At 34.5% G+C, this 21,566-nt stretch overlaps 1 protein-coding gene and 1 non-coding gene across 2 annotated transcripts in view; both read left to right on the plus strand.

The window, feature by feature from the left end:
* KPNA4 (karyopherin subunit alpha 4) overlaps positions 1–21,566 on the plus strand; it is a 60,522-nt gene that overhangs the window by 30,727 nt on the left and 8,229 nt on the right. The window contains exons 3-14 of the mRNA XM_068986782.1: positions 60–149; positions 253–282; positions 379–431; positions 3,513–3,608; positions 4,122–4,207; positions 5,702–5,788; positions 7,068–7,237; positions 7,352–7,396; positions 10,062–10,193; positions 13,594–13,722; positions 16,505–16,609; positions 19,255–19,326. Coding sequence (XP_068842883.1) covers positions 60–149; positions 253–282; positions 379–431; positions 3,513–3,608; positions 4,122–4,207; positions 5,702–5,788; positions 7,068–7,237; positions 7,352–7,396; positions 10,062–10,193; positions 13,594–13,722; positions 16,505–16,609; positions 19,255–19,326 — 1,095 coding nt within the window. The remainder of the gene's footprint in view (positions 1–59; positions 150–252; positions 283–378; positions 432–3,512; positions 3,609–4,121; positions 4,208–5,701; positions 5,789–7,067; positions 7,238–7,351; positions 7,397–10,061; positions 10,194–13,593; positions 13,723–16,504; positions 16,610–19,254; positions 19,327–21,566) is intronic.
* LOC138094090 (small Cajal body-specific RNA 7) lies at positions 13,941–14,275 on the plus strand. Its single transcript, XR_011146201.1, has one exon. It is a non-coding gene; the product is annotated as a small Cajal body-specific RNA 7 (non-coding RNA).

Here is a 21,566-nt window from a genome sequence, read left to right on the forward strand (position 1 = left end):
AATTTTTATGTGAAACTACTTAGCGTTTTAAAATTTAACTGAAGTTCTATTTTTTTAAGAATAAAAGAGATGAACATCTCTTAAAGAGGAGGAATGTACCACATGAAGATATCTGTGAAGACTCTGACATAGATGGTGATTATAGAGTGGTAAGTTATTGTTATTCTGGTAATTTAAAAATTCTGTGATTTTTACATAAATACAGAATTACAAGGTGAATTTTTAACTTAATTTTCTCTAACTTTTTCCTAGCAAAATACCTCTCTAGAAGCTATAGTTCAAGTAAGTTGATTTCCCCTCCCCCACCCTCATTCATATTTCTTGTATTTGTCAACTAATTATTGTGTATCTGCATCAAAAATTGTTTTTTTTTAATAGAATGCGTCCAGTGATAACCAAGGAATTCAATTAAGTGCAGTTCAAGCTGCTAGGTAAGTTAAGGACATATTTAATGTTTATAACTTAGGTTTGGGTTTTTACTATATAGTAGTCCTGTTTCTTATATTAACTTTGATGACAAATAATAAAAAATAGTCATAGACCTAATGAATTTATTTTAAAAATTATTCTCTAAGATTATTCTCTAATTTAGAGTATTAAAATTAGCAAATTTCTAATTCACTAAGAACTGGAAGCTTTAGTGTACATTTAAAATGTGCAAACACTGGAGGAAGGTTGATTTGACATGTTACTGCTATAGACTAATAGAAAAACATTGTAAAACTTTTCATTCTTTACTGAATAATAGGTTTAATTTTATTAAAAGTCAGATTCCTCAGCTCTTGCTCGGGTAGCTGATTCTCACAATTTTCATAATGATCAAACGAGAAGTTGAATTAAAGCTTTAAAAGATGCTTACTCCTTGAAAGGAAAGTTATGACCAACCTAGATAGCATATTCAAAAGCAGAGACATTACTTTGCCAACAAAGGTCCGTCTAGTCAAGGCTATGGCTTTTCCCAGTGGTCATGTATGGGTGTTAAAGTTGGGCTGTGAAGAAAGCTAAACGCTGAAGAATTGATGCTTTTGAACTGTGGTGTTGGAGAAGACTCTTGAGAGTCCCTTGGACTGCAAGGAGATCCAACCAGTCCATCCTAAAAGAGATCAGTCCTGGGTGTTCATTGGAAGGACTGATGCTAAAGCTGAAACTCCAATACTTTGGCGACCTCACGCGAAGAGTTGACTCATTAGAAAAGACTCTGATGCTGGGAGGGATTGGGGGCAGGAGGAGAAGGGGACGACAGAGGATGAGATGGCAAGATGGCATCACCAACTTAATGGACATGAGTTTGGGTGAACTCTGGGAGTTGGTGATGGACAGGGAGACCTGGCATGCTGCAATTCATGGGGTCGCAAAAAGTTGGACAAGACTGAGCGACTGAACTGAACTGAAGGCTGCAAGGTGTTAAGATTTAGGACTCCTACTTATCATTTTACATATTTCTGTTGTAAAACCTGTGCACTCATATTTCAAAGGAAAAGCCAGAGAAACTTAACTACTGAGACATTTGTATTAATAAATAGCTTGGGGAAGACGTGGTTGTATCATAGTACAATATAATGGTTTCTTTGTTTTTTTTTAATATATGTAAGAATAATACCCTATGTTCTAATTATCAGTAGGAAAGAGACACTTGAGCAAGAAATTAACTTGTTATAAAATTTTAAAGTGGAAAAAGACTTCACACCTTCATATAATATCTTACCCAGTGCTTTTGAGTCCCTTTTATGTTTATTAGACTTTGCTACTTTTGTATATTCACTGTAAATGGCCTAGAACAGATAAGGAAATTAGAAGATTACAGTGTTGTCCTCTACAGGTTAAAGAACTTATTAGAAAGGTCTTTGTTAATATAGGAAGAAAGTCACAGAAATTTTCATATCTCAAATAGCAAATTAATGTTAATAGGAAGAATGATTAAGAAATTAATACATTATGCTCACCATTGTCAGTGTTAATTGTAATATTGGAGCAGCTCTTCTCAACATGAGTTCTGCAAGATAATGAAAGTCGTAAGGCAGGGTATCTGAAAATACAGTGTGTGGATCCCTAGGAGATCCTGAGATAACTTTAGGGACTGTTATTTTCACAATAATTATAAAAAAGAATAAGACTTCATTTGCCATTTTTTAAAAACTGTGTTAGCATTCACATTGATGTTGCAAAATCGGCTGGGTAAATTACTGGCACCTTAGCACAAACCAAAACAGTGTCACCAAATTAATAATACATTGTATATATGGTATATACCATTTTGCAATCAAAGAAAAAACATCATTTCTCTTTAAGAATGTCCTCAGTGAAGTAGTAAAAAAGTTTTCTTTTATCAACTTTGAAACCTTGATTAACAAAGAACTGGGTTAAAGACTGGCTTATTTCCTACTTTGTATAAAGAATTGTGCCATATATTCTGGAAAATACTGTGAGGAAGCATGTGGAATAATTGCTGCTCTATAAGAAGTTTAGAGGCTAATTGGGAAGACAAAACTATATAAAAAATAGTGATGCCCAACAGTAAGTATAGCTGTATGCCATGTAAATATTCTTGGAATTTAGAGAGAGTAGCTCAGATGGTTAAGAATCTGCTTGCAGTGCAGGAGACCTGGGCTGGAAAGATCCCCTGAAGTAGGGCACAGCAACCCACTCCAGTATTCTTGCCTGAATCTCTCCCCATGGACAGAGGAGCCTGGTGGCCTACAGTCCATGGCGTAGCAAAGAGTCTGACACAACTGAGCAACTAAGCATACACACACAGGTTGTATAGATAGAGTTTGAATAGACAGAAAAGAGAGCACTCCAAGTGTGGGAAATAGGATTTGAAGGGCCTGCAAATTAGATTGAAATGTTGGGACAGACAACTGATCCTTGAATTACAGAGAATTAGTTAGACAAATAAAATGGAGTTTGTGGAATGTTACAAAGCTCAGTCAGGGAGTTTACATTGATAGGATAGTAAATTAGCAGCTATCACTTGGTTTATATAGGGGAATAACATTTCCTTTAGTTGAGAATGTTGTTGAGCTTTTATGGTCTTTAATTTAGTGTTCAGTGAAAGTGAAGTCGCTCAGTCGTGTCTGACTCTTAGTGACCCCATGGACTGTAGGCTACCAGGCTTCTCTGTCCATGGAATTCTCCTGGCAAGAATACTGGAGTGGGTTGCCATTGCCTTCTCCAATTTAGTGTATAGAGTAGGATAAAGAATTAGAAACTGGTATCAGCTATAAACTTGTACCAGCACTTTTGTCCTAACTTAAAAGAAGTGGTAAAGTATTCATGTCTTTATGGTTGTTAGAACCATATGTAATTGTTCATGTCTACCATTTTTCCTAATTATTAATAATTTCTGTGAATTTATAAATCAGTCTTTTTATAATAGACAAAATTGCATTATGTAAATTTTAAAAGTAACTTTCAAGAAGAGTGTGGCAAATATTCAGGTTATTGTAATCAAACGTGAATTTGAATTTAATTGTTTCATTAAGTTTCATAAGGAGTATGTATATCTCTTACAGGAAGCTTTTGTCCAGTGATCGAAATCCACCAATTGATGACTTAATAAAATCTGGAATATTGCCTATTTTAGTCCATTGTCTTGAAAGAGATGACAAGTAAGTACATTATTTTAAGAAATAATTTAGAGTGTGTCCTTTGCAGAAGACAACATTTTCTTAGTAGTTAATTTGATCCTCAAACGAAAAAAAAAGGGCTGTAAGATGGAGTTGAAAAGCCAATGTGAAAAACAATGTAAGATATGTTTATACCAAGAGAAGGTAAAGATCAAAAGGGAACTTGCGAGTGATATATTTAGTTAGCCTTTAAGCTTTGAAAATTAGTAAGATCTAGTTTATCCAGATAATACTTGAGAAAACTGTTTAGTTAGTAATGTGCGGGTATCTTAAAGAGTTCTTAATAAAAATAAGGACACCTTGAGAGGGTTATATGCTTTTTATACCAAAGAGATATTTTAAATAGTCATTGGAAGTTAAAAAATATAGGTTATATAGATCTTTTACATCAAAATATTTGATACTTTTAAAATGCTGGAATGGAGGAGTGGTTGGTAGATATTTTGGGCCAGTGTAGAAATTCCTGCTGTTTAAAACAATTTGTTTTTTTTGTAGTCCTTCTTTACAGTTTGAAGCGGCATGGGCTTTGACAAACATTGCATCTGGAACCTCTGAACAAACTCAAGCAGTAGTTCAGTCTAGTAAGTTGGTTATTAAGAAACAAAATTGTAACTTTCCAAAAACAGATTATTTAAAACACTTACTGCTTTTTCTGAAAGAATAGCGCTATTAAATTATAAAATAATAATTTTGAATTCAGTAACACATAAGGCAGTTGAAATAAGCCAACTTAAGTATGTTACTTTGATCATCTTATCCCAATTAGTGATATTTTCTATTTTATAAAGTAGGCCTTTGAGAGAATGGCTTCAATTTTTTTTTCATTGTTATTATAGGATTGGTTGTTTATGTTCCAACAAATGTAAGTAGGAAATAATCACTGAGTTATGTTATTGTAACTTGAGTTATTTTCCATGAGTGTTATTTGATTCTGCTTCCTAGGTAGTGCTAGTGGTAAGAACCTACCTACCAATGCAGGAGATAGTAGAGACGCGGGTTTGATCCCTGGGTTGGAAAGATTCCCTGGAGAAGGGAATGACAACCCACTTTATTCTTGTCTGGAGAACCTGATGGACAGAGGAGCCTGATGGGCTATAGTCCATAGGGTTGCAGATAGCCAGACACAAATGAAGTGACTTAGCACACACTAAACAAAGAAATTCATAAGTTTAAGAAGGTACTTTGAAAATCCCCTTCAAATATATAAGCAGTATTCTTTGTCTAAGGGCTTCCCAGGTGGCTCAGTGGTAAAGAATCCACCTGCCAATGCAGGAGACACAGGTTCCATCCCTGGGTTGGGAAGATCCCTTGGAAAAGGAAATGGCAACCCACTCCAGTATTCTTGCCTGGAGAGTTCTATGGACAGAGGAGCCTGGCAGGCTACAGTCCACAGGGTCACACAGAGGCAGACAATACTGAATGACTAACACACACACACATATAAGTATACCTGCCTGATCTCTGTGTAGTTACTTAAATAGCATTTTTCAAAGCAGTATAAGAAGGAAAAGAAAGAATGAAAGAAAAATGAAAGAATCATGTATTCAGTGCAGTATTATTCTGTTAAATGTCTCTCTGTATTTCCTTGTTAAGCAACAGAAGCATTTTCTGATTCAGAATGTCTCATGTGGCCACGTTAAAGACCTATGTGATACTATTTTACATTTCTGTATTCAAAAGTTATTTTAATTATTAGAGGGTTTTTTTTTTTCAAATTTGAAGATAATACTCTATAAGGAATTAATTTTTTAAATTTAAATCCAGGTTTAATTGTGAATAAACTTTTATCAACTTTATTCGATGTTTGTATGTTGAAGCTGTCATTTTGATGGTGACAATTTTGTCTGCTACTCAGAAATTTTGTACTACTGTTAGTCTAATGAAAATCATTTAATGAGAATATATTTTATATATGTATATTTTTTTGATAGGTTCATTTCTTTTGGAATTTCAGCAAAGAAACAAGTTCAGTTTTCAATTTACAGTATTGTCAACTTTTTTTTCAATTTTAAAAAAATCTAATTGATATATAATATCTTCAGACTTAAATGATAGCATGTATTTTCTTCCTTCAGATGCTGTGCCACTTTTCCTGAGGCTTCTCCATTCACCCCATCAGAATGTCTGTGAGCAAGCAGTGTGGGCCCTGGGAAATATCATAGGTTTGTCTAAAACTCATAATGCTAGTCCAGCAATTGTTGTGATCATGTACTGTGTAATACAAATGCCTACTAGGAGTTGAAAAGGAAAAGCAGCTTGTCGTTTTCAGTTCTAGTTTTTATGGACTATTTTACAGAAATTATAGCTGTTTAAGTATAAACACATAGATTTTAGTACAGTAAAATACAGTAATGTTGTCCACTATTATCATGAGGTGGTCATCATACAAGTGTCTATATGACTGTCATATAGACAGTCTCGTTAAATGTTGACAACCATGATTACTGTACCTTTCTGATTTTCTCTGATAAATAATTCCAAGAAGAATAATTAAAGACAGCTCTAGTATTTCAGGAATTTGCTTTTTAACTACAACATTAAGTTTACCCAAACTCAAAAATTCAAAAAGCTGGAGAATGGAAAAAATCTGGGGTCTGAACTGTATTGTGTGCCATTATATTAAAAGTTATTTTTGCCACAGATTTTTTTTTGCATGGAAGTAATCAGCCTTGCTCTAATAAAGCTCTTCTTTATTACCCTTTTGGGGGCCAAGATGGAAGGTGAAGTGTGGTTAGTGCCCCACAGTTGTGAGTTTTCAGATGGGGAGATTTCCCTATAAACTGTTCTTGGCATACAATATATTGCTGTTAGGAATGCTATCATTTGTATATCCAGAGTCCCTTTATATCAAATTTTAGATTTATAACTATTAATAGCACATCTTGATCTTTGGTTTTTAATTCCAGTGCCATTATAGAATAAATGGCAAAAAGAACAAACATTTCATCTTCAAATACTGTAGACATAGTTTACATAGTTTAAGTGTATAGAGTAATTTATAGTCAATACTCTCTGTGCTTTGACATCAGGTCATCAGTATAAATTCTAGATATTTTTCTCTGTAATGGTATTCCCATATATTTCTTTTTATAACATGAAGGTTTCTTCGAGTACCATTGAGAGAGAAGACAAAAAGCAACAATTCTCTGTTCACAAAGTACTTGAAAACCTTATTTAGGCTTCTGGCATTTAGATGCCATAAAAACATTTTATAGGTGAGCAGCATATAAACCTGAATACATGAATAATGTACAAAGGAAGTCTTAGTACCTTATGTTACACCTCTTGCCTCAAAGACCTAAAATGTGAGCTCGGTTAGTATTGTCTAAAACTGCTGCATATGTCAAAATATATGGTTCAAATACAATAAGCAGCATATTGAACCCAGTGCTTTATGTTTTCTTAATTACTTATTGTATTAATAAATCTTCCTTCCTACAGGTGATGGGCCACAGTGTAGAGATTATGTCATAAGTCTTGGAGTTGTGAAACCTTTACTTTCCTTCATAAGTCCATCTATTCCTATAACATTCTTAAGAAATGTTACTTGGGTTATGGTCAACCTATGTCGCCACAAAGACCCACCACCCCCAATGGAAACCATTCAGGAGGTAACAAGTGTTTTTTGTTTTGTTTTGTTTTGTTTTTTAAATTAAAGTAGATATTATTATGTGTGTATTTTTATCTATGTGTATTTTAAAATCTATGCATTTCTCCCTCTTTAGATTCTTCCAGCTCTTTGTGTTTTAATTCATCACACAGACGTAAATGTGAGTAAATGCTTCCCATCATATATTTTTATGTGTGTATATATTTAAGGCTTCACCCTAGTTCAAGAGCTGTTTATACATAGTTTGGTATTTTTGTATTTACTCTGTGTTTACCCATATCACAAAATGTAAATTTCAAGTGAAGTCAAGCCTGTTATTTTGGTCTGGGCAGTAATGTGTGTGCGTATATTATGTATTTGTTTTGCGAAAACTGATATTAGAAGTTGTTAAAGTTTCCAGTTAGTAAGCTCTCACAAAGATCATATCTTTGACTGTTCATAATCTTTTTATGAAAGCTCATTTTGACAGCTGGCCGGTGAGAGAAACACATACACCTAGTGGTATTATTTTTTGAAAGGTAAAAAAAAGTATGTGTGCCTTTATGTATGCATTTGTATTCAAATACCATTCTTAGACCAAAACATAAGCATCAGTTGCTCTTTAATTTCATTATTACTCTGTTAATTCATTTATAGTGACTTTGCTAATGGCCTCACTTGGTATAAAGATAATTCTTGAGTATCCAAACAACAGGGGGAAAAAAATCAGTGCAAACTAGATTTTAAACATAATAAATATATCCTGCTCATTCTTTCTAACAAAGAGAGCAAAAGAAAAAGCAACTCAGGAAGAATGAAAGAGTAGGAAACAGATCTAACTGCTTATAAAGTCAGTCTAGCCTTCCTGTGTTAGAGGAGCTAGAAATGTTACGGGTAAAAGGAAATCACATGGACAAAACGCATAGCAACCATCAGAAACTTGTGTAGGTCTTCAAAAACACAGTTTGGTATGATCAGTGTGTGACAAACTGCTTCAGTTTCTTAGGTAGTAATACCTTTTTGCTAAGATCTCTCTAAAGATATGGAACAATTTAAACTTCAAATTATACTACATGAAGTTAGAATTATATTATGTGCTTGACATTCATAGAGGAACATGATCTTTGCTTTAAAGATATTTTTTATAGCTCCAAATAGTCTAAGATCAGACAACACACATGTAAGCAAATTTTGGTTTGGGGTTCTTATAGTCAAATTTTTCATATTTTATTTTAAAAGATTTCCAAGAAAGATGAATCTCAAAGTTTATATGTCTACTGGAAAAACCAGACATCTTGGTTGACCTTATTCAGAGCTGTATTGTGTTCTTTCCACTTGTTTACCCCAATCCATTTGAGATTATAACTCCATTTTTCTTCCTCTTGATATTATCTTGAATTTCCCAAGCCAGTTTGCATTGTTCTTTTTTTACTAGCATTAGTAATATTGTTTGCTAATAATAATGTTTACTAAAAATAAAATCTTCTTGGGTTAATACTTAGGAGCAAGTTCTTAAATCAGGCCATCAAAGAAGTAAAAATAACTGAATAAAACTGTTTCCACAGACCATAAGTGAAATACTGAAATTACACGAGAGTTGTAATTAGTAAACTTATCCATAGACTTAACTTTGCTGACACAGAAAGTGCAAATGAAGTTACTTCTGTGAGTTGAAATTTAGTTGTCTCACATGTTTTGATACTTCCTTAGGTGTGTGAATTTTTTCATTCAGTGTCTTCTTATTACATTAAAAAATATCCATAGTGCTTTCTTGAATTTCTGAAAGGAAAAATGACAAAGTGCTGTTTTCTTCTGGGGGCTTCTTGGATGTTATAAATATACCATTGATTTAGAATGTAAAGATTTCAAACTTCTTTGGCTTGTCTTTTGACATAGAGTTCCTATTCTAGAAAGGCTTTGAAAGTAAAGTTTCAGGCATAATTATTTATTACTGTGTCTTTGTCAATAATTGCATTATTTAGCAGCTTAACAGTTGTTTTTCATACTTTGTTTTGCCATAACTTCTAGTTAGGACTTAACATACGAAGATGAAACACAGTGGCCTGTTGTACTTTGAAATATAATCATAATAAGTTAATTACTTGAGATTTTTTTTAAAAAGTAGTTTGGCAGCTGATGTAAATTATAGTTTTGTGGTTGGTTCATTGTTTTGTTTTCTTAAACTAGAACATGTTTTTTGATTATAGATCTCACAGGCTGACCTTTGGTTGCTTTTAATGTCTTTATCTGTAGCTATGGGAGACTTGCGCTATTTGGGAAGTTGCCTCTAGCTTTACAAAGCAAAGCAAACTGGTTGGAACAGATGAAAGTACTATAATCCTAATACTGGAGTGTTGGCTTTAGACCAACCAACATGTTACTGATGTGAGAACATCTTGAGTATATGCACCTACCCCAGATATTTTTAATGTGTATACATATAATGTTGGATACATATACTCTTTCCAGCTGTATGCATTTATCACAGTGTCCTTGGGCCTGTTATCCCTCAATTTGAGCATTTGGGAAAGAGAATCTTTTTCTCATATTCTATGTGCTACATAGTATATTTGTATCTTTGTGATTGAGGAGTGGCTGTCAGTCTGTGATTGGAATCATAATTAACCTAAATATCCTAAATATGACTGGAACATGAACATACTTAATATAGACATTCATAGTTGATGATGCTTAGTATATTAGAGAAGACTAACATTCCAGTGATTTTAAGTGAGAGCAAACAGAAGAAAGAAGACAGTAGAACAATCAGAGGTTAGTCCATATGGTTAAAAATTTTTGAAATGAGAAAATATTCAAGGATTATTTGAATTTTTTTTATTCATTAGATATTGGTAGATACAGTCTGGGCCCTCTCTTACCTTACTGATGCTGGCAACGAACAGATACAGATGGTAATAGACTCTGGAATAGTCCCTCATTTGGTTCCTCTTCTCAGCCACCAGGAAGTTAAAGTGCAGGTGAGTTTTTTATTAATAACATGCTACTATCTGCTTTAAACACGACATTTGAATATGGATAATATCAATAGTTAAGTATTTTTTAGTCTAATAATAACATATCTGTGATGGAAAAGAGTGAATTATTAGATCCCCATTTTAAAGAAGGAGAAAATGAGATATGATTACTACAAGAATATCCCTTTTCCTAGAAAAAGCCAAGTTGACTTATTTGTAAATTACTGATCTCTAACGTAGAGCAGGGCAGTTCTTAAAGCAACTTGGGTAGCATCTGAAATAAGTATTGATGATTTTATTTTTCCTACTTTCCCTATTTTTCTTCTTTTAGTCTCCTACTCTTTTTTTTCCCCTATAGCTGTCCTTTTTTACTCTTCTTCACTGCGCTTGGCAAGTTTAGTTAATGCTCAGCATCACTGGCACTGTGATAAAGGCTCTATACTGAAATGTGCTGCTTAGGGGCTTCCTAACTTGTATTCTTCCAGTTATTTAAAATCATTTTCTTTGATTTTTGTTTTATTGTATTATTTTAAAATCCTTCTGTAGAAATATCCCCAAAAACCTGCATCTAGAAAGAGCTAATAAAGAGAAGATGAGAAGTTCACACAGTTATAAGCAATAACTGTCAAACTACGGTGGTAAAGGGAAGTGCAGCAAGCTCTCCCTGTCCTTCGGAAGTAAATACCGCGTGCTTTAATCGTAGAATGACAAAGAACCTATAAACTACAATAATAGCATAAGGAAAACTGTTAACCAGATTCATTTTATCAACCTTGGCTAGATGATAAAATCAGGTGTGTGAAGCTTAAAGAAAAAAATTGGTTTCCCTTGCCCAACTTTTAGAATTTGTTTCAGTAAATCTGCTGTATTTCCTAGAAATCTGGGCTTTTAAAAGCTCTTTAGGGTATTCATATGCTGTCAAAATGAAAGCATCTCTAAAATTTAAAGCACTTTAAAGAAAAAAAGGAACACTTAGCTAAATTCAGAAATAATCGATTAATAGAATACTTTGTCATTTAGGGGTATTTGTAGTCTATTTTAAATATTCCTACTAAATTCTTACCATGAAGTTTGCATTTCTTAAGTGTTGGTATAGGTTTTTGGTTTGCATTTTGTTTTTGTTTTTTTCTGAATGCATCTTCAGTTTTAATACTAGACTTTGAGAAGATAGTGCTTAGACTTTTACTTTAGCCAGCTCTCAAAGAAATTTAATGTTCTATACCTTGCCTGATAACTAATATAGATTTTGTAAAACTTTTTAAATTTTTCATGCCATAAATTTGGAATGTAGAAAGAATAATGTAATGAACTATGTAGGTTTCCTGTATATTTCTACTTCCCCTCCAGATTACTTTGACACAAATCCCAGATATTGTATAATTTCATCCAGCTTGCATCTGTAAGAAGTAAGCCTATTTTTTAACATTCACAGTACCGTTAGAGCGCTTACTAAAATCCAGTCAGTATCTGATTTTTACTTTTTGCCTCACTTTTTTTCACAACTTGACTAGATCAGTAGGTCTTCAAACAAGGTCAGCACATTACATTTAGTAGCTATGCCCTTATGTTTCTGTTAACTCTTCCTTTATTCTTTCCCTTATTAAATTTATTTGTTAAAGAAACTGGCTCACTACAAAACATTTTTGAAAGAAATTAAATAAGACCTAAATAAGTAGAAAGATACCTATGTTTGTGGATTGAAAGATTCAGTATTAGGGTGGCAATGGTCCCCAAAATTATATACAGATTAAATGCAGTTCTTGTTAAAATCGATATTTAAAATACAGTGGACCCAGAAATAGCCAAAACAGTCTTGAAAAAGGAATCAAGTTTGGGGACTTCTCACTTTAAAACCTGACTACAAAGCTAGAGAAAACAAAATTTTGTGATTCTAGTATAAGGATAGACATACAGATCAATGAAATAGAATCAAGAGTCCAGAAAGAAACTCACACATTTGTGATCAATTGATTTTCAACAAAGGTGCCAGGAAAATTCAGTGAGCAAAAACAGTCTTTTCAACAAGTGGTACTGAGGCAACTGGATACCCATGTATATAAAGGAATGAAGTTGGATCCCTATTTCACACCATATTTTAAAAAACTAAACTCAAAAATGAATCACAGCTATTATGAAATGAAAACAGCTATTATGAAACATCTGGAAGTATAAACCTCTTAAAAGGCATAAATCTTCATAACCTTGAATGAGGCAGTAGTTTCTTAGATTTGACACTGCAAGAAGTCAAAGAAAAAATGCCCCCACCCCCCAAAAAAAATTAGACTTCCAAAATTTTAAACTTCTAAAGAGACCATCAAGAAAGTGAAGAGACAACCCACACAATGGAAGGAGATATTCACAGATCATATATGAAATAGGATTTGTGTCCAGAATACATGAAAAACTCTTAAAACTCAACAAAAAATGGCAGCCCAATTCTAAATGGTTTTTAAAAAGTAATGTTTTCCTAAGAAGACATACAGATGGTCAGTAAGCACATAAGATGTTCAACATGTTAGTCACTAAGGAAATCAATCCTGAATATTCATCAGAAGGACTGATGTTGAAGCTGGAACTTCAATACTTTGGCCACCTGATGCGAAGGACTGACTCATTTGAAAAGACCCTGATGCTGGGAAAGATTGAAGGTGGGAGAAGAAGGGGACGACAGATGATGAGATAGCTGGATGGCATCACCGACTCAATGGACCTGAGTTTGAGTAGACTCCAGGAGTTGATGATGGACAGGGAGGCCTGGCATGCTGCAGTTGATGGGGTCGTAAAGAGTCAGACACAACTGAGCAACTGAACTGAACTGAATACAAACACAAATCTCTAATGTAAATGTCACTAATGTAAATCAGAGCCACAGTGAAGTACCGCTTTATACTCACCGGGATTGCTGTAATCCAAAAGACAGTAACGTGTTGGCAAGAATGTAAAGAAAATATGATCCTCATACATTACCAGAAAGAATGTAAAATGGTATAGCCTCTTTGGAATATAATTTGACGGTACCTGGAAAAGTTAGACAGTTATTATATGACCCAGAAATTCCACGCCCAGGTGTATACCCAAGAAAACTGAAAACATGTGTTCACACAAAAACTTCTGTATTATCTTATTTTCTTTATGGTCATAATTATTATCTAAAGTTATCCTTCATACTTACTTGTTTATTGACCATTTCCTCGTACAGTAATGGAGGCTCCCTAAGAACTGAGGTTGTATCTGTCCTATTCACTCCTCTTTTTCTAAATCAGTGTCTGACACAACTTGCTCAAAAATATAGGTTGCCATGAATGAATGAAGATATTTCTCATAGCCTGCCTAATACTCCTTTGTGTATAAGGAGTGATTCCTATAGAACAACATCATCTCATTAAATATTTTTATGTTTCAGACGGCAGCACTTCGAGCTGTAGGCAATATTGTTACTGGAACTGATGAGCAAACACAAGTAGTTTTAAACTGTGATGCTCTTTCACACTTCCCTGCACTTCTGACACATCCCAAAGAGAAAATTAATAAAGTAAGTATTTTTAAATACTGTTTAATAAATAGCATGTGAAGAAGTCATTTTCAATTATGAAATTAGGTGGTTGAGTATCTTTCATATTTATTTTTAATATAAGCTGTCATTTAGACATTACGAGAAAGTAAGATATTTTACTCTTTATGATATGGACTGGTACATGATTTTCCATTTTTACAATAAACCAGTTGCAAACAGTGCAAACTTGGCTCTCCTGGAAATGATGAAATAGAGATAATTGGGTGTTAAATGTTGTATGATTAGAAAATTTTAATATCTAAGTTAAGTAATCTTAAGTTTAATATTTTTTAACTATGTGATAGTGTGTGTATGTGTGTGTGTGCATGTGTGTGTGCTTGTGGAGGCTATGAAAAGGGGGCACTGACTGGTGATGCTGATACTGGAGTGCATCTGAGGCTGTTGTAGAAGTCCATGGGTTGTTGATTACAACATTGCCTATGATTATAGCCCAGGAGCAGCTCACCTAAGTAGCCTAGCACCCTAAAATCTCTGACAGGTTCACTAAACGTGGTCCTGTGATCTGATCCAAAAGAGCCTTCTGCACATTAGGAGTAAAACTTGTTTGCTAGTTTTTTAAAAGAGAGAAAATATTTCCTTTAGTAAATGCATATGTTTAATAAATTTATTAAGTTTGTAAATTATAGTAATATCCTACATAGGACACCAGGCAGACATTTTGTCTCATTTCATTCTGTGTTTTCAAGTGGCTTTTATTTTCTGTGAGGAAAAGCAACTTGTAATCCTCTTGGTAGCAGTAGTACCATTGTGGTATAAAGGGTAACATAAAAAGATCATTGAAGTAGATCAGTAAAGCCGTTGAACATCTGAATCTGTTTTATCTTTGAGAGAGATGGTGCAGTGAATGAATATTACAAATAAGTATACAAAAACAATCCATTGTTTCATTTTTGTGTGTTTCAGTCATCATGAATAATTGAGATACTCATCCGTTTTGGCTAGGACTCTTGATCAGAATAGAAGAGGGAATAAATAAGATTTGTGTTTATATTCAGTTCAGTTCAGTTGCTCAGTTGTGTCTGACTCTTGACGACCCCATCAACTGCAGCATGCCAGGCCTCCCTGTCCATCATCAACTCCTGGAGTCTACTCAAACTAGGTCCATTGAGTCGGTGATACCATCCAGCTATCTCATCATCTGTCGTCCCCTTCTTCTCCCACCTTCAGTCTTTCCCAGCATCAGGGTCTTTTCAAATGAGTCAGTTCTTCGCATCAGGTAGCCAAAGTATTGAAGTTCCAGCTTCAACATCAGTCCTTCTGATGAATATTCAGGATTGATTTCCTTTAGGATGAACTGGTTGGATCTCCTTGCAGTCCAAGGGACTTTCAAGAGTCTTCTCCAACACCACAGTTCAAAAGCGTCAGTTCTTCAGCACTCAGCTTTCTTTATAGTCCAACTATCACATCCATATATGACTACTGGAAAAACCATAGCTTTGACTAGACAGACCTTTGTCAGCAAAGTAAGGTCTCTGCTTTTTAATGTGTTCTCTAGGTTGGTCATAGCTTTTCTTCCAAGGAGCCAAGTGTCTTTTAATTTCATGGCTGCATTCACCATCTGTAGTGATTTTAGAGCCCCCAAAAATGAAGTCTGTCACTATTTGCACTGTTTCCCCAGCTATTTGCCATGAAGTGAAGGGACCAGATGCCATGATCTTCGTTTTCTGAATGTTGAGTTTTAAGCCAACTTTTTCACTCTCTTTCACTTTCATCAAGAGACTCTTTAGTTCTTCTTCACTTTCTGCCTTACGGGTGGTGTCTTCTGCGTATCTGAGGTTATTGATATTTCTCCCATCAATCTTGATTCCAGCTTGTGCTTCATCCAGTCCAGCGTTTCTCATGATGTACTCTGCATATAAGTTAAATAAGCAGGGTTACAATATTCAGCCTTGACATACTCCTTTCCTGATACGGAACCAGTCTGTTGTTCCATGTCCAGTTCTAACTGTTGCTTCCTGACCTGCATACAGATTCCTCAGGAGGTAGGTCAGGTGGTCTGGTATTCCCATCTCTCTCAGAATTTTCCACAGTTTATTGGGATCCACACAGTCAAAGGCTTTGGCATAGTCAATAAAGCAGAAATAGATGTTTTTTCTGGAACTCTCTTGCTTTTTCGATGACCCAGTGGATGTTGGGAATTTGATCTCTGGTTCCTGTGCCTTTTCTAAAACCAGCTTGAACATCTGGAAGTTCACAGTTCACGTACTGTTGAAGCCTGGCTGAGAAAATTTAGAGCATTACTTTACTAGCATGTGAGATGAGTGCAATTGTGTGGTAGTTTGAGCATTCTTTGGCATTGCCTTTCTTTGGAATTGGAATGAAAACTGACCTTTTCCAGTCCTGTGGCTGCAGCTGATTTTTCCAAGTTTCCTGGCATATTGAGTGCAGCACTTTCACAGCGTCATCTTCCAGTATTTGAATTAGCTCAACTGGAATTCCATCACCTCTGCTGGGTTGTTACAGTTCATCAGTTCCTTAGTATTTGTTCAGCCAAGCTTCTTTATAGTCTTAGTGCTTGCAACGTTTTCAAGAAGTTTTTAGAAGGTTAGTTTATTTCATTAACAATTTGTCCAAGGAAAAATACAGAAAAGGGGACAGAGAAATACAGATTCTGAAATTTGTAATTATGAAAGTCATTCCATAGTAAAAATCATTTGGTTATGGTAGTGAATGCTTTTTCCTAGTTCAGCTGCAGATTTTATTTTTCAGTAAGAAATATTAAAGGAGTTTTTTCCTACAGGAAGCAGTGTGGTTCCTGTCTAACATCACTGCAGGAAATCAGCAGCAGGTTCAGGCAGTAATTGATGCCAATCTTGTACCAATGATAATACACCTTTTGGATAAGGTAAGAAAGTCATCATGTTAGTATCTGTGTAAGAGGAAAAGAACTTAATATAACTAAGTATGTGTATATATATTTTTCTGTTTAATTAGAATTGATACAGTGGCATGAGTTAACAGATGAAGAAACTAGTATAGACAAATAAACTGCCCAAGATCAAACAGCAAGTAATTGTGCTATTTAGTCATATGCCATGTCATCACATGCTTACATTAACGTTTGGGAAAGACACAGTTTAAAATGTCACAAGCAAAAAATAAAATGTCACAATCACAGCATGTGGGTTTTTTCCTGAACACTGATCTGTTATTATCTCTATCCTCTTTGCCTCCATGTTTCTTTCAAACTGCTAGATTGGGTTCAGTTTTTAGGGAAAAATATTTAATGTTCTAATGATTCACATGGGGAGATACATTCTGTTTATCCTACATTTAGTGATAATTTAGATTGAAAAGTGAGCTCAGCTGTTACCAGACTGTTCCACCCATTATTATAATGTTATTCATGATTCTTTCACATAGTGGTTTTTAAGCAGTCATGATGAACATTACCTAGATCCCTTATTTTACTACGAGCTGCAAAATGATGACTTTGTAATTGTGTCATTCTTTATGTATTAGGCGTGATTCTTCAGTAAAGAAGAGTAAAGAGGGTTTCCTTATCAGCTGTTCGTTTACTTCCTTATCAGCTGTTTATTTACTCTGAAATATATTTCATATAGGAAAAGCAAGATAAATGTTTGATTCCTGCTTACTATCATTCAGTCTTTAGAATGACATGGTTCCCTAACGACCTCAAAAGGAGACGAGTGCAAAGTTATCAGTGTCATTAGGAAATTATGGATTTACATATATCTATTTTTATTATAAGTTTCAGTACTTTGTGGTTATTCTTTCTGATGCTCAGGTTGTCCCTGACCAGTGAGAACCTATTTTAAGTTTGGTGCCCGTCTTTTTAACATCACTCGAGTATTTGAGAGCTTCCTACCTTTTGGATATGACATGATTCCTGGGCCTTTTGTTTTGGATGTATTTTCTGACCTAGACCTAGAATTAACGATTTATAGGGTGTCTTGGTTCCCTTTTGTAGCAAGTGGTATTTAAAGGTCATAGTTCAAATACTAAGGATGATCATTGCTGCAGGATTGTCATGGTATGTAGGCTTAAATGAATAAAATAGGAAGTAATTTTTTTTTTTAAGAAAATAAGAAGATATACATATTGTAATTTTTGTAAACATGAGAATTCATAAAAACAAATCATAAATGAAAGAGAACTATCAGATATCACTGAGTAAGATATTTTCACTTCATTGATCTTGTATTTTTATCTCGTGTATGCTGGAAGTCTTTCTGTAGACATAGTTACTTGACATATATTGAGGTATATAATATAAAATCTGTCAAAATAACAAGACCACATTGATGCTAATAACATAATTACTCCACTTTTGAAATTTCCTTGAGGATTTTTTTTCTTTAGGATATATTCCATCAATGATGTACTTAAAAATAATGTCACTTGAAATAATTTCTATATGTGTAGTTAAGCCACCAGCTTCATATACAGTTTTTTGTTTCTGTGTTTTCTTTTATTTGGGGGAATTGCTTCAGTTTGGGGGTTTTATTTTTCTTTATTTTTGCACATGCCAAGAGGCTTATGGTTTCTTAGTTCCCCAGTCAGACCCTCAGCAGTGAGAGTGTGGAGACCTAACCACTGGACTATCAGAAAATTCCCTTGTTTATTTTGTTTTTGGTTATGTGAAGCATTTATAGTTTCCAAGTAAAAAATAAGTACCTTGTCTTCAAGGTAATACATAAAGGTCTAACTTCTGTTTCTGTCTGTTCTTCCCTATTCTTTCCCTTAATTTTTGGATGATTATTCTACTGTTTCTTTAAGCAAATGTCTGTGTAAGGTTTTTTCCACATGCCAGGTTGTATTTAGGATCACTGGATCCACAAATAGACATAGATATAAATTTGCTATATAATGCCCATTTACTGCAAGAAAGGTTGTGTACTGTTTTACACTCCTACCAGTCTTACTGACATATACTTGGGTTTTCTGAATCTGATAAGTGAAAGTAGATACCCTACTGCAGCTTTTTTTTTTTTTTTTTGAAGTATGGTTGATTTACAGTATTTAGTATTAATCCATTGCAGTTTTTAAAATTTTCTTGGTTAACTCTCAAAGATGAGATTCTTAAATCAAATATATGACTTTTTAAGTGATTTTTAAATTTATCTTTTAATTTGTATGAGAGTAACCTTTATAAGAGTAGTCTTTATCGAATGAATCATGGGTATTTTTATTTTTAAAACTATGTGTTTAAAAAGATACTTTATTTTACCTTGACATTTCTTTGACTAAAGTAAAATTGTAACTTCCTTATTTTTTTAACTGATTTTATTGTATTTTATCATTGACTTCATTTGATATTATGAACAGCAATATCAAGTCAGTTTGTTGTTGGGAAAGTTCACGAAATAGAATCTCTGTTTGTTAAATTGGGTTCAAAGCCTTATCTTTATTATATGAATACATAAAAGCTAGAAGAAAACCAGGGGGAGTATGCAGTTGAAAAATCATTTTAGGAAACCTCTTTTCCAGTTTATCTTATATTGCAGTTTATATCCTTTGTTTTTATAGGGAGATTTTGGCACTCAGAAAGAAGCTGCGTGGGCCATAAGTAACTTAACAATTAGTGGAAGAAAAGATCAAGTAAGTTCAGCTCTTATATATTTCTCAAAACTGATAAGTAACAGTACTAATAATTCTAAGATCTGTATTTCAGTAAATCACAATTTAAGATAATAGCAAGATAATAGACATCCTGTGATGTATAAAAGTGTCGCCTTGACTTTCTTTAGTTATATTTCGTAAATGTGAAGTGTTCACTTTCCAGCTTCTTGGCCTACAAGAATTTTTCTGATCCAGAGTAAGATAAAGCACTTATTGTCAGGGTTGTTTTTTTTAATGTTAAGGAAAAAAACAAGACTTTCTAGGTTAATAGGGCAGAATGAAACTGCCTCACACATTCTCCTAACAAATGAACAAGAACAAAAATTATCTGACAGTAAACCAAGTAAGGAACTAAATTCAACTTAAAAGCTGGGGCTAAGAACTAGGGTGAACAATGTGAGGTGCCTAGGGCATAAAATTTAAAGAAACACTTAACTCTCTGAGTTGTGCAGGTAACAGAGCTTTACATTGTGCCAACTGGCAAAAGAAAATGAGTTTTATTTATTTTTTATCTTCTGGCCACACTGCACACCATGTGGGATCCCAGTTCCTGGACCAGGGAATGTACGCCTGTGCCTCCTGCATTGGCAGCACAGAGTCTTAACCTCTAGACTGCCAGGAAAGTCCCAGTCCCAGATATGTTTCACAGACAAGTAAAAAGGGGAAATTTGGAGCACATAATTGTCACAGATAAGCCATAGACTGAATCCACTTAAATATGAATACAGAGCAGAATATAAATACGTTACATGGCAATAACTAATAAAGTATAAAGATGATAGAAAATTTGCAAATTTTATGGAACCGTAGAACAACAGATTGAGAGAGAGGTCGTCAGGTTTATGACAGTGCTTAATGTGAAAGCAAAGAGAGGATGCTGTCACACTGAACAATTGTAATTTTTTTAAAAAAATTATTACCTGGCCTGTTAACTGACTTCATAATTTAATATTAAAGGAGAAAGGATCTCTGAAGGAAGTACTCCTTATGGCAAAGAAATATGTCATATAAAGTTGAGTGATTCCCTCATTTTCAATTCAGTTTTTCTTTTCTCTAAGTTAGTGAAGAACAAACATACTGCATTAAAAAGAAAAGGTTAGTTTAATGTAGGCTAACAACATGGAGAAAGGAATTCCACTGGAGAAGGGAATGACAAACCACTTCAGTCTTCTTGCCTTGAGAACCCCATGAACAGTGTGAAAAGGCAAAATGATAGGATACTAAAAGAGAAACTCCCCAGGTCGGTAGGTGCCCAGTATGCTACTGGAGATCAGTGGAGAAATAACTCCAGAAAGAATGAAGAGATGGAGCCAAAGCAAAAACAATACCCAGTTGTGGATGTGACTGGTGATAGAAGCAAGGTCTGATGCTATAAAGAGCAATATTGCATAGGAACCTGGAATGCCAGGTCCATGAATCAAGGCAAATTGGAAGTGGTCAAACAGGAGATGGCAAGAGTGAACATCAACATTCTAGGAATCAACGAACTAAAATGGACTGGAATGGGTGAATTTAACTCAGATGACCATTATATCTACTACTGTGGGCAGGAATCCCTTAGAAGAAATGGAGTAGTCATTATGGTCAACAAAAGAGTCCGAAATGCAGTCTCAAAAATGACAGAATGATCTCTGTTCGTTTCCAAGGCAAACCATTCAATATCACAGTAATCGAAGCCTATCCCCCAACCAGTAACGCTGAAGAAGCTGAATGGTTCTATGAAGACCTACAAGACCTTTTAGAACTAACACCCAAAAAAGATGTCCTTTTCATTATAGGGGACTGGAATGCAAAATTAGGAAGTCAAGAAACACCTGGAGTAACAGGCAAATTTGGCCTTGGAATACGGAATGAAGCAAGACAAAGGCTAATAGAGTTTTGCAAAAAAGAACACACTGGTCATAGCAAACACCCTCTTCCAAACAACACAAGAGAAGGCTCTACACATGGACATCACCGATGGTCAACACCGAAATCAGACTGATTAATATTCTTTGCAGCCAAAGATGGAGAAGCTCTATACAGTCAGCAAAAACAAGACCAGGAGCTGACTGTGGCTCAGATCATGAACTCCTTATTGCCAAATTCAGACTTAAATTGAAGAAAGTAGGGAAAACCACTTGACCATTCAGGTATGACCTAAATCAAATCCCTTATGATTATACAGTGGAAGTGAGAAATAGATTTAAGGGCCTAGATCTGATAGATAGAGTGCCTGA

The sequence above is a fragment of the Capricornis sumatraensis genome, chromosome 1 (genome assembly GCF_032405125.1).
Source record: "Capricornis sumatraensis isolate serow.1 chromosome 1, serow.2, whole genome shotgun sequence".
NCBI lineage: Eukaryota > Metazoa > Chordata > Mammalia > Artiodactyla > Bovidae > Capricornis > Capricornis sumatraensis.